Below are 13,718 nucleotides of genomic sequence, written 5' to 3'. Positions count from 1 at the left end.
TTTCTTCTACTATTGTATATCAGTATCTATCCATCTATTCATCCATCCACCTACCCATCCCATCCATCCATCCATCCATCCGTCCACCCAACCACACACACATCCACCCACCCACCCACCCATCCACACATCCATCCATCCATCCACTTACTGATTTACTTATTGAGATCGGATCTCATCATGTTTTCCAGGATGTTCTGAGATTCCTGGGCTCAAGTGTTCTTCCCACCTCAGTCTCCTCACGTGGGGGCTGTGGAGACTGTGGTTGTACCCACCCCTCCAGCTTACTTATATAAGGGATGGATCCTCATTTCCATTTATTAGAGACTTCTACGTGTTTCATCCTTGGCAGTTTTGAGAAAACCTAGCGAGACTAGGTTTTAATTCTGTAACATAAAACCTCTCAAACTATCTTAAAAATATGACCACGGTCAGTTGTCTGGATTAAAGATGTCAGTCATTTCTAAATATGTGTACTGTAGATGTAAACTACTGCAATTTGGAAACAGAGACTTCTTGGTCCAGTTAATGCCTGAGAGCTGATCAATGTGGGTTCTGAAAGAACTCATAAACTCTATTAGGGAGCTATGCTATTTAAAGGTGTCTCGTTATTCATTCTGTTGGAGTCCCCAAATTTCAGGAAGTGTTTTCAGCTTTCAGGAAGGTTTCCAGCTCCTTGTTCCAAAGGAGAAAAGAGCAGTAGCTGCATCCCTGTCATGGCTCTGGACCTCTTCTCTGAGTATTACTACTTCCTAGCAAGGTATTCGAACAAGATTTCACTGGAGGCTCTTTCTGTGTGTCTTCAGAATAAAAAGGCAATGGAGTGAGCAGGAATGAAGCAACATGTCATTTGAGGGCTAGATCCTGCAAATGTTGAATTCTTTTTTAAGTAGCTAAAAAATAGTTTAGAATGCAGAGAGAATGCATCTTATCCCCCAAAGATTGGAGTGCCTGTCCTACTCTTGCACTCGCTCAGGTAGAATCTGAAGTTCCTGAGTGCCTTTGTCCCACCCACCTGTGTGGTCTGGGACAGAAGAGGCAGCGGTTGCTACTCTGACTCTCATTGGAATGTCTTGTAGCCGGTGAAGACAGACAGGAGGTACCTCAAGAAAGAGGAAGCATTTCATATTTTGATCCTTGTGCTGAGGTGTATCTCATGGCTGAGAGGAGCAGCCGCTCATTTTCTTCCTATAAGGAGACAGTCTAGTGCATTTTGGTAGTTTGCATGAAGGTGGTGGGGACTGCGGTAAAGAATGCCCAGGTTTCTTTCCCTTTGCTACACTTCCAGTCTCGTTATTCAGCATAGCCCAATACCAACAAGCCATATCCAGCTTGTTCTAAACATCGTTCAAGCTTGGAAGATGGAAGAGATTCTGGTTATTTCAAAACTAGTTTGTTTCTACTGATGAAGACATTTCAAGAGTCTGTTTTTCATACCAGGCAAGCCCACTGCCCGAAGGTTTGCAGACCAATAACTTATCATAATGCTATGCATGTGCTGTTGTGGATGGAATAATTATACAGTTAAGGTTTGACTTGTGATGTTTACACATATATTATACATATTTATGTCTCTGTAAAGCAATGCCATAGCATACATAATCTGTTCCATTTCTTTATACACATGTATGTTCGTGAAATCAAACACACGGCTTCAGTTCCAGGATAAACAAGAAACACCTTTCAATTCTGTGCAGATTTAGTATTTCCCAAAGCCCTAGATCACTTAATGACCTAAAGAGGATGAAAACCAAGACTCAGAAAGATTAATGTCTGAATGTTCCTCAGATATCAAATATCATCTGATAACCCGTGCCTTTTGCACATGGCTCTGGCATCTAATTATATCTTCCATTTGCTTCCTTTCCCAAGTAGAAAGAACTTATTATTCATCCACTTCAAAGCTGATGTTCCCTCCATCTTTCCTTCTTCTGGCCCTGTCTTTCTTTTCCTTCTTACTGCTTTTATTTAAAAGCATACGGTCAATTGCATAAAAGACATGGATTCATTAGTAAGGGACCAACATTTTTGTTGGTGATATTACACACACACACACACACACACACACACATACACACACACACACACAAACCAATTTTCCTTAATGCATTGTAGGATGGGGGAACAGTGCTACCTTTGTAGTGAAAGAAAATCCAATATAACCAAAATGTAAAGAGCAAAGTGAATAACCTGATGGTGTTACACGGTGTTCTTCCCAGCAGGATCAATATGGTTCACAGACTGGAACACCCTACTGCTGAAAAAGAGACATTAGTGAACTCAGGGGCATTTGTCCCATGTATCTATAACGCAGGTATAATTTTGTTGACTTTCAACGTGCATGCAGAGGTAATATTTTTAGTAGTGTAGTTCATTATCCAGTATGCAGGGGACAGCAGCTACAAGGGAAGCAGAATGAGATGACTCTAGAGGAGAAAGGCTGGAATTTATTCTGCCAGAATTAACATGTGCACAGCATTAAACACACTCAGTATGTGCTGGGAAACCTGCTGCAGCAGTGAGTGCATTGTGGGACGTCCCCTGCCTGTGTATAAAGCCACGGTCCTTTCCAATCTCCCCTCTGCTTCCCTTTGTTTCAGATGGAACTGCAAAGGGAACACCTGCTGTAATAATAAACCTGAGGCACCAAGGACAACAAATGAATAGGACAAGGAAAATATCTTCTGAGAGTTACATAGTATCCCAGTGATCTCTGCATTGACTGTGTGCGTGTGCGTGTGTGTGTGTGTGTGTGTGTGTGTGTGTGTATGCGTGTGTGTATGTTCTCTCTTCCAGCCCTCTCACCCTCTTTTCACCTAAGTCATGGTTTTGCATTAACACTGAGCTGTATATTATTTCAGCTAACATCTAAAGTTGTCGTCTGTGGGTGCTCATCTCAATGGGAAAGTAATGCAGCTTTTCTTTCACATTTTTCTGTTTTCATTCTAAAAGCAAAGCTGCTTATCTCTAACACTTGGGGAGAAAACTGTCTTTAATGAATTGCAAAGAATATTAGAAGAAAATGAAACTTTGTCCCCTCCACAATCCATTCAGGGTTCTAGTCTTTAATTACTATTATGCTATTCTATATTTAGAAAGGACAACTTCTCTTCCTATTAGCAAACAGGGGTAGCATTTTTCCTTATTAACACTTTGTTTCCTTCAAGAGTGGAAATGGTTACAGCACAAATGGAGTGAGTTTGAAGCATGGACGTTGAAGAGATCCGACTTGGGAGTGGGTTTTCAACTGAGGGGCAGGCAGAATTCCCAGAATTCCCAGTAACTTACCCTATGTCCTTTGACCGCAGCTCTCCAGGTTAGTCTTTTTTTTTTTTCCTGGAGCCTTATTTCTTTTACCTTATGCACTTAGCATGTCTCCCCAAAGCCACCATTGCCACCTTTTACATACCCAAAGAGCACATGTTTTCACAAATTAAAACACATTATGTTTGTGCACGTGTATACTCCTACCTATAAATAAATCTCCATTTGTAAAGGGAGGGGATGGTTTTTAAAGAAAAGGAAAAAGAAACTGGAGAGTTTTGCACTTTTTTGGTGTTTTTTTTTCTTTTTGTATTTATGCAGACCATTTTTTAGGGTTTTCAGTCTCAACAAAACACTAGTAAAACAAAGAATCTAGTAAAATATTTGTGCATGTACTGCTAAACAATTCTAGCAATTTTTATTAAGCAATACCTTTATTATTTTTTAATATTCTTAACAGACTGGAACAAAACATTTTATTCAAAACAAAATATGCATACTGTACGCATGTCGCAGGGTTAAGCATGATGCAGAGGATAGAATCATAGAATCTGAACGAAAACAAATGCCCTGGGGGGGTGTTTAATAGCTCTAAAGTTAACAACTAAATTTTGTTCACTAGGAGGACCTTGTCTGGATTTCCTTCCTCTCTCAGCCACACAGCAAACCTACCCGAAGTGCACTTCCCAAGTGTAGTTAGAGAATAGGAAGGAATGTGAAGTGTCTTTTAAAATTATTTGTTTTGTTTGTTTGTTTTGTAAAAACAGCCCTTATTGACTTTTCCTTCCGCTGGCCCTACTGTAAACCCATAAAAGCCTCTTTTAGAAAGCAAATTCATATACACTCAGCAGGTGAAATGTTCCCACAAAGGAAAAAAAATACAAACAGTGATTAGACTTATTTTTTTCTCAGCCGCCTAAAGCTTGCTGGAGTGAGGACGCTTCGCACTATAGTAAAAATGGCGGATCTGTTGATTGTTTTAAAAAGGAGTTTCCTCTGTGATATTGCAGAGCTGTGTACATCTTATACCTGGAAGAAACTGGAACCCTATGCTGGGGCCATACTGGGATTAAACGGTACGTATTCTGTATACTAGGATCCCTTCCACCACGATGAGGGAGGAACAGAAGTCTGGATTGGTCTTCTTGGTCTCGGCTCCCATCACTCAGAGGCGAGCGCCCTGGTGTTCATGAGGGGCTGCTTGCTGGCCTTGGACCATGGGCCACTTCTGTCTGCCTGACCAGGAATTAATAACTGGGGATGGGCGCCGGAGCGACTCGGTTCACAGGAGCGTGTTTCACTCTTTTTGTTTTTTTTTTTGTTGTTGTTGTTGTTGTTGTTTTCTACCTAAAACCTGTGAGCTGCCTCTCTGAGCACACTGTTGCTCATCCAGAGGAATCACTGAACCCTGGCTCCCTCTGCTCGGGCTTGTGCCGGGCACACACCCACCTTGCGTGAAACACAGACAGAAGCAAGCGGATGTTGTCTGCTTGGGGACAGAAGGCGAGGGCCTGCAGGGCGTGGCGTCCATGGGTTGGAAGGAGGCTTAGGGAATTTTTTTATTTTTATATTTTTGTCTTCTTTTTTTGTCTTTTTTGTTGTTTTTTTATTCTTTTTTATAGTTGTTTTTTTGTTTTCTATTTTTTTGTTTTTGTTTGTTTTTTTGTTTGTTTTGTTTTTTTGCTACACCGTGAGGTTATAGCGGTCATTCCTCTATTAGAAACTGACAAGACGTAGACGGTATCTGATGGACACACAATGACTAGAAATAGACAGTGGAGAGACTTAAGTTCACCCACAAAGAAATCCTGTGTCAACAAGTGCAGAAAGTGAAATAAAAGAAAAGAAACGGGGAATTAACCCAAAACCGAACCGAAAGCAAAACAAAACAAACTCCGAACGTTAAAACACAGTAACACAGTGTATAAAATGGTGTGAGAAACTGAGTCACTCGCAGCCTCTTAGTCGGTAAAAAGCTGCGACTGTGTCCGTGTTGGGAATCGGGCCCATCTTGTTGAATGTTACCCGCAAGGTCTTGCGGGAAGTCCTAGGGTAGAGCACCCGGGTGGGTACAGTTCCCGGGCAGCAGCAGGTGTGCATCCGGGGTGGGTCGCCAACGCTCTGCGCTCTGGAGCGCGCACCTGCTCGGCCCTACGCTGTGTGTATATGCCCAGGCTGCACTCAGTCCTCCCGGGTGGAGCTGTCCTCGAGCGTGGGGAGGCCGCCCGGGCCCAGCCCCGTGGAGTTCTGCGCCGCGGAGGCAGTGAGCACTGTGTGAAGCAGGATGAGGACCAGTACACACAGCTTCAGCCGGGCGGGGCACAGTCTCGTGGCCGAGGACACTGTGAGCGACGTCCTGGGGCAGGAGTCTTTTCTGTCCAAGGTCCCTTTGGGTCTGGGTGCGGATTGCTCCTCGCTCCTGATGTCACAGCATTCGGGTTCATCATTGGTTAGGAAGGTTTCGTAGAGCCCTGGGGGAAGAAGAGCAGGGCAGGTTAGAATCCAAGGATGCAGAGGAGGGAGTTGGGGGTGGGGGTACAGGGGACAGGGGGACAGCCTCATCCCAGCTGCCCTTCAGCACTCAGGACTGGCCTGCCGACAGGCCGTGCTCCTAAAATGGGGTGAAGTGTGCCGTAGGTTCCCGTGTGGGGACAGGGCCTGCTGGGTGTTGTAAGTGTACAGAACATGCCTAGATCGACAACCAGAGTTTCTGGTTCCAGATGGACGTGGAGACCCAGTTTACTCGGCCACCATTCAAACCTTAACAGGAATGAAGTCACTGACCTAATCCACACACTAACACCATCAAGCCCTGCCAGTGAAAGGGCCAATCGGTCATTTGTCAAGTTTCCCTCCGCGGACCTCACCCTGTCTGTGACCTTAAGAGATTAGGAGGGGTATCTGGGCGTCTGAGGGAGGCAGGTCCCCATTTGCTACACCGCGGGTGACCCCAGGGATTGACACTTTAATAAGTCGGTCTGGACCCCAGTACCATGAAGCTCTCAGGTCAGGTCTTCCACTAATATTCCCATCTACCGTGCAACTTCTTTGATCTCTCTCTCTCTCTCTCTCTCTCTCTCTCTCTCTCTCTCTCTCTCTCTCTCTCTCTCTCTCTCTCTCTCTTTCTCTGTCTCTCTCTCTCTGATCTCCTTTTTTTCTTCTTAGCTGAGTCTTCAGGAAACACACATTGTATTTTAAGATTGATGAGTTCGTACTTCTGAAATGGTCAAAGTGATGAATAAAACAAGTTATTACTTTTTTTCCCTGTTTTGTGTCTAGCTGTAGTTTGTATAATAATGCCAGTAGCTGCATAAGCCGTCTGGCAGCTAATGCTACTCTTTTCGTTTCATCTAGTGCTTTTTCTCACGGGTCTTAGGATGAGTGTTCATCATATCATCCCGTGCTTGAAAATCTTAAAAAAAAAAAAAAGAGACGAGAGAGGTGTTGCAAGGATTAAGTGGCATTTTTCATGTAAAGTGGTTGTCTCAGAGACTAACCGATACATTGGCAATTTGGGCTAATGTTAATACTAGTGATTAGCCATGGCACTTCATAACTTGCACCCCACCTCGTGAAATCCAAGCATCTTCCCCACCAATCTCACAGCTCAATACCCTACAGTCTCGGGAGCAACCGGTGTGAGCCAGGCTACCTTTCCTTCTGCAGATTTCCTAAACGTGGGCCCACATTTCATTTATTCCTTAGGAGCAGGTGTGGGGACTTTCCTCCTGTGAGCCCACACCGTCAGCGGTTTGCTCTTCAACACGGCATTGCCCCCATTTTCAATCTTAGTTGCCTATTTTCATGTCAATTTCCACACCCGACTATCAACTTGAAAGCATGAACATTTTCGCCATTACATTCCCAATATATATCAGAATACCTAGACAAAACAAACAGTTAACGGGAACTTATTGTATAAGAAACTAAGCACATCTATTCATTCAGCTACAAAGAAGCTTTTCAATAGATTATGCTTCAATATGTTTATTATGGTAATGATGCTTACAATAGTCATTTCTTCTTAGGCATTCAAAGGTAAACTTCACCTTCGCCTAGGAAGAATATGGAAAAAAAACTGAATTAATGAGATCTGCAGCTCTGACATTTCTATCGTACATTTTCTTTCATATATCTCAGCGATAGACCACTCATTTATTGAGGTATACATTGACAGAACCATATTCTACAATGAAAAGGGGTTATGGAGAACAACACAAACAAAACCCCAAAGATCGTTCTATCAGCACTTTTAAAATGTTAAGAATTGAAATATTCTTTCCCAAGGTCACGGAAATAAGAGTTTCCCCCAATGTTACTTAGAAGTTAGATTCTGATTTACACCGAAACTGTTATAGGCCAAATAACGCAATTAGTGTAGGCCAACAGGACATGGTTGGGACTGCACAGCTCCTACTGTCTCTTTTCCCCTCTGTATCTTGAGAGTATCACTGGGAGCCACGTGCACATTAAAGTTCAAATCATTCCACCAGGCGTTTTGGAAAAGGGGGAAGAAAATTCCTGAAGAATAAATTCCAATTGCTTCCTTCTCAAGGGCAATGTTGGGATCTTTTTCAGACCAGCTCAGAAAGGAGCACAGGACTCCAAGCCTTTGCTCCTACAGCTCTCCCCAGAGCTATTACTTCTCCATGACCAACCCCCAGATGAGCCCTAGACACACAACTTTATCTACAGCAGATATGCCACCAGCCTGTCCTGGCAAAGGAGCCACTGGCCCGTGACTTAACAACCACTATGAAAATTAAGCAACATTCTCTTACTGTACATCTTAGAAGAAAACATGTGTTAATAAATTTAATTAATAAATATAATTGTATTAATAAAAGAATAGCAGTTGTGTGTTTTTATGGGGTACCAAGTAGTGCTTCAACATACATATACATGTGTTGTACGTAGGCCTAGATTAGGTCATTCATCGTTTCTTTGTGGGAAAATATTTAACACCCTTTCTTCTAGCTTGTTGTTAATTGGTAGCCATGCCGCTGTACAATATCATACCAGAACATATATTTCTGCATGCGGTTTGGCACCCACTGGTCATTTACCCTCCACCTGCATTTGGTAAGTACCAATCTATTGACAACTTCTACAAGATGGACAGTTTGACACTCATACAGGAGTGACGATGCCTGTCTTTGGCACCAGGCTTATTTCATGTAACGTGATCATGTCTGTTTCTCGTCCTGCTGAAATGGCAGGATTCCCTTCATTTCTTCATGGTGGAGTGATATTCATGTATACATATATTCACACATGCATTCAAATGTCTGTCACGCAGTCTCTCAATACCTCAGCTGGATGTTTGCACTGTCGTTTCTTGGCCACTGTGACTAGTGATTCAGTGGCTGTAGGAGTGTCATGACACTTTGACTGACAAAAGAACTTTATCATTTCCAAATACTTACTCGTAGGAACTGGGGTTGTGTTGGGCCATAGGACACATGCTCAGCATGTGTGTGGCTTTGAGTTTGAGCCCTAACAACTGTCTCCCAAAGAATCTAAGCCTTACTGCGTGGTTATTTTAGATATTATCTCAGCACTATAAGGTCAGATATTTGGATGACATCTTCAAATGTGTGAGACTATCCTCCATTATCTCTGATATCTACCATTTGAGATATCTGCATCTAGGGAGACAGTTCAATTTTTGAATAGTTTTAAAGAGTTTAAAATAGTTGTTCAAAGTTCTAACTGTAAAAGCTTAGAAAATAATAGTATAAAGAGAAACAATGTGAAATAAACCAAACCTGACTCCACCACCACCACCATCACCATCATCATTATTAATTATTACATTATCATCCTTATCACCATCATCATCATTAAGGGGAAAAGACACTACTGAACAATTTACATTTTTCATCATGCTAGACACATACATAGAATGAATATAATTCATAGATTTCATATATAAAACATGCAAATGAGATTATGGTTTACATTTTCCTTCTGCAGTTGATTGCTAGTGTTTGTTGTGTGTTTTCACGTTTATTACAGGCAGGAGCACACAGAGTATATCTGATGGATGCAGCTTTGGAAGCATCAAGTTACACACATTTATGCTATCATGGCGATCATTGTCTCCAGGGAAACAGCTTTTGCCTGATAGAGCTATTGCACAGGTAGGCTCAGGGCAGGTAGGACATTTGCAATGTGCAGCCCCTCTACAAACCAGCATAGCGGGTGGTGGGCTGGTGGAGTCCCACCCCATCTAAGGAGCGGGTGACGCTGCCATACTCCAGTGGATGGTTCCACACCCGTGCCTATGGGCCGCACTAACTGAACCCACTGGGTTTACAAAACCATCACACGAAGTCGTCAGGGAGTAAGGGGCAAACAAGAGCGAAGGTAGTTGGGGTGGATTTAATCAAATTATATCAAATCAAAATACATTATATTCAAGCAGGAAATTCTCGAATAATAAAAAACTAAAACTAAAAACAAAAAGGCTAACATGGCAGAATTTCTAAATTTCATGGATATTAATTTCCTAAAGGTAATTATATTGCCGTTTTATTTTTCTGATTATTGGTGTGCTGAGGTGGTTTTTGGTTGTTTGGATTGTTCATATTTAAAATTGGCTCATGTAGAAAATTTTATATTTATAGATTTCAAACTCTTAATTTATTCACACTACCTCCTTGCTGTTAATGTGTTATTTCTGTTTCTCTGTCTTGTCCTTGGTGAGACTTGAAGTGTTTCCTTAATTCGCATTGTATTATTAAAGATGCACTATCACCCTTTTCATGTGTTAGCTTTTTGCTAATGCATTAATTTCTGTATTTGTGTTGTTTTAATTTGATATATTTTAAAAAAACATTTGTCATTCTAAAATTTTATTTATATGAAGTACAGTGTTTTTTCCTGATAAAGTCTGGTCTTCACATGTTTGGCATGTATCTTGTTACTTATTGCTTTTTCAAGTGTTAGCATTCTACGGTCATGAGTTAGCATCTGTTTTGGTAAAATTTTGTCTGGTCATAATAGTATCATCTGAGGAATGTGTAACTTATATATCTCCAGATTAGTTTTCTCTATACATTTTATGCATACATATGCATTTATAAATATCATAATATGTTGATTCCTTATATAATTTCCTGTTTTGTCAGCAGGTATGAAAATTCATCAACATTTATGTTTCCCAGATGTGTGCTCTGCTGGTATAATTTTGCCACCTTTGTTGAGGTCTTATGATTCTCCTGTTGCTTTGAGTATACTTTGTTTACTGTGAGTATTTCTCCTATAACACTCAGCATTCATGCTTTTGTGTCTTGTTTGAATGTTTTATACTCTCTCTGTATTTTTCTCTGTATTGTGTCCTATACCTCAGACTGGAGAACTTCGTTTCCTTTCTGTTTGTCAGATCTGCAGAGTTCTGCTCTGTTTTCATCATCATTCAAAATGATTTCTAAGTAATTTAATATCTTACCCATCATTCTCTTTCCCGTCATTTACTGCATTAGCAGATGGAAAGACTATTTTTTTCACAATTGTAGAAATTCATGTTGTTACTATTTTATTAGACCCTTACCTTTAATTGTTGAATTAAAGAGAAGAGTAACTAATGAGTGAGCTGACAGGGATTCCTCTCGTTTTGAGACATTATATGACCATGTAGCACAGACTGGCCTGGATGCCAGGAATCTCCTGCCTCAGCCTGCTTGATGGGATAAAAGATGAGTGTGACTACACTAAACTGGAATTTTAGTTTCTTTGACCAATGCTTGTATGTTTCAAATCTCTTTAGTTCCAACTGTTAACATTTTCATGAGCACTGCATGAGCGATTTCTATGGTTTCACACGTCACTTACATGCCATAGCTTCTGTTTCCTTCTTGACTTAGAGATGGCTCAGCTGGAGTAAGCTTCGGCAGTGGTGTCACAGGCACACAAGATACCGTCAAGCCCCCCCACAAACACACACACACACACACACACACACACACACACACACACACACACACACACACACACACACGGGGTCTCCAGGCAGACAGTGCTGAGCTTTCTGCCATTTTCACTTTGAATCCCCGTGAATCCCCGGGACTTCTGTATCTGCCCTTTCCTTTCACGCACTGTTTACAAAGGTCTCCATCTTAACAATCAGCCACTTTTCAGGCTTTGCTATGCCTGAGAATGCAACACAGCTTTATGTTTTCACTTTAGATTTAATAGAATTTCGAGGCAGATGGGAGGCAAAATGTTGGCTGTAGCTCACTAGTTTGAGCCAGGCAGTGATTTACTCTTTACTAAGACCTGTTTTGGTTTTTTTTTGTTTTGTTTTGTTTTTTGGCCATTCTCACAATCCTAACAGTGTTTCACAAAATAGTTTGGAATGTTTTGACATCGATAACACCTTCATTTCATGTTTACTACAATAATTACTCTACATGAATGTCAGGCGTTTCTTTTAAACAGCTCAAGCATTCAAATGGTATGTTTTTCTTACAAAAAGTAAAAAATAAAATCTATAGAGAGTTTGCTAGTTTTCAGCAGTTATTTTATATTTGCGAAAGTAAAACAATATAACATGAGTTTCATTTCAACTGCATTGACCATCTTAAAAAATCAGATTTTTTTGTATTTAAAGGTTTATGCTTTTTTAATCATGCGTTCACAAGCAAGGCCAAATTTTAGTGAAGAAGTTATGTATGGAAAGTGGCAGATGCAGGAGATGGATACAGGCAGCTGCACCAGCTCTATAATGCTGAATTAAAAAAAAAAAGCAGCAGTATCACCACACACCACTAAGTTAACAGGGTTAGCTTTCCTCCAGTTGGCAATGTGAAGAACACTGGCTACCATTCCCTTCCACCTTAGAATTCTAAGCACACAGCAGGGTAAAATTGTCTACAAGGGAGAAGTCGCTATTTCTCTAATGAGAGAAGGAACCAAGGTCAGCTTTGACAGTTGAATTCCTTAGATCAGAAAGTCCCTGGGTGGAGCGTAATGGCAGCACAGCCAGCCTCTTGAACTTACAGCCTCCATACTCATGCCTTCCACCAGCCACACATGCAAACATTTGAAAACTACTTCATCAGTACTGAAAGTGCACAAACATTTCCCCAACATCACTCCCGAAAACAACACAGGGTGACAACCCTTTATACCTAGCCTTTACATCACATTACGTATGATAACTTCTCTGGGGATGGTTTCTGTTACAGGGCATGGGATAAGCATAGGATCCACGGGAAGGTTACACCCTGAAGCTCCTCACAGGGCTTGAACAGCCAGAGAGAGGTTTTGGTGGGAGTTCTGGACCCTACACTTGTATGGAGTGAGACTGAACTTTTCTTAAGTAAAGTCCCACAGGGACCGGACTGTGCCATGGAGAGCCCAGTGCTCACTGCACATTAGAATACAGATTACTTCTAAATTCAAGTGGTACCCATGAAATTAAAATCAAAGGTCCACACTGGAAAGCCAGAAAAGTTACACATTCATTAAGACCGTAGCTAAGTTCAAAAATAAATGAGGCATTTGAAACAATGTCTTGAAACTAAGCAGAGGGCTGTCTCAACCAGCCTTCTCCGGTTTTCCAGCGTTTTTACCAGAACAAAGGCAGTACGCAGCCAGAGAGGCACAGTCTAAACACAAACCAACGTGTGCTGTTAAATATCACATTTCACATTGTCATTTTCCTCAGCGTCATCACACCGATGCTTTTTAATTATGAAAAATGCATCTGAGAAAACAGGAAGAGAAAACTATTGGACTGAGAGAATGCACACTCACCAAATACATCATTTATTTTTTCTCCCCTCCAATAATGATTTCTGGGTGGGCTGACCCAGGACTGCTGGAATGTACGGGATGGTTGTATACAGGAAAACACAGTTTCCTGAAGAAGTGAGCAGGTACACTAGATCTTGGAGTCACATGGGTCACCATGAATGGCTCCTGTCCTTCCGTGCTTGGTTGAGTGACCCTCTGCTCCTTGACCAGAGGCCCCTAGCAGAGACAGTGAGGGTCTCCAAGGGAGGGAAGGAAAAATGGCAAATCCTCCCATGCCCATGGTTATGACTGAAGGTTCTTGCAGATGCTTCCCTGTGAGACTGCCTTGCTCTTCACACATTCCAGGGGGACTGGAAGACCTTGGGTTTGCCTGAGGATGCTCCCGCGTCTTTGTGCTGAGAGTTTTAGACCCTGAGGTGGGGATTCACGTCATCCATGACTCAAAAGCTCCAGAAGGCAAGCGAGCACTCCTTGCTGAAAGAATTTGCCTGTTGAGTTCTGTTTCTATTTATTCTCTTTTGCTTTCTCTGGGAAAAGGCACGGATCACATGGTGTAAATCAGTTTGGCCCACAGCGCTTTTTAAACTGGAATTTCCCCCCATAACTAGGACGCTATGGAGGAAATATTCTTGGAAACAGGAAACTGTAGGAATAATTCTGCAGCTGCTGCATCTCAAATGGTGAGTTGTGAT

General features: G+C 41.8%; 1 protein-coding gene across 2 annotated transcripts in view; it reads right to left on the bottom strand.

The window, feature by feature from the left end:
• Positions 1 to 3,679: 3,679 nt before the first annotated feature.
• Fam155a (family with sequence similarity 155 member A) overlaps positions 3,680 to 13,718 on the bottom strand; it is a 474,912-nt gene continuing 464,873 nt past the window's right edge. Inside the window, exons 3-4 of one of the 2 annotated variants that reach the window (XM_040733467.1) lie at positions 7,274 to 7,319; positions 5,596 to 5,735 (exon numbers count right to left, since the gene is read on the bottom strand). In XM_040733467.1, coding sequence (XP_040589401.1) covers positions 7,297 to 7,319 — 23 coding nt within the window. In that variant the 3' untranslated portion in view covers positions 5,596 to 5,735; positions 7,274 to 7,296. Of the gene's footprint in view, positions 5,736 to 7,273; positions 7,320 to 13,718 lie in introns of both variants that reach the window. The other variant, XM_040733466.1, reaches the window with a different exon arrangement.

Source organism: Mesocricetus auratus, unplaced genomic scaffold (assembly GCF_017639785.1).
Source record: "Mesocricetus auratus isolate SY011 unplaced genomic scaffold, BCM_Maur_2.0 Super-Scaffold_100031, whole genome shotgun sequence".
In the NCBI taxonomy this organism is placed as follows: Eukaryota; Metazoa; Chordata; class Mammalia; order Rodentia; family Cricetidae; genus Mesocricetus; species Mesocricetus auratus.
The sequence above is the reverse complement of the archived record's forward strand: the minus strand, read 5'-3'. Positions and strand labels throughout refer to the sequence as shown.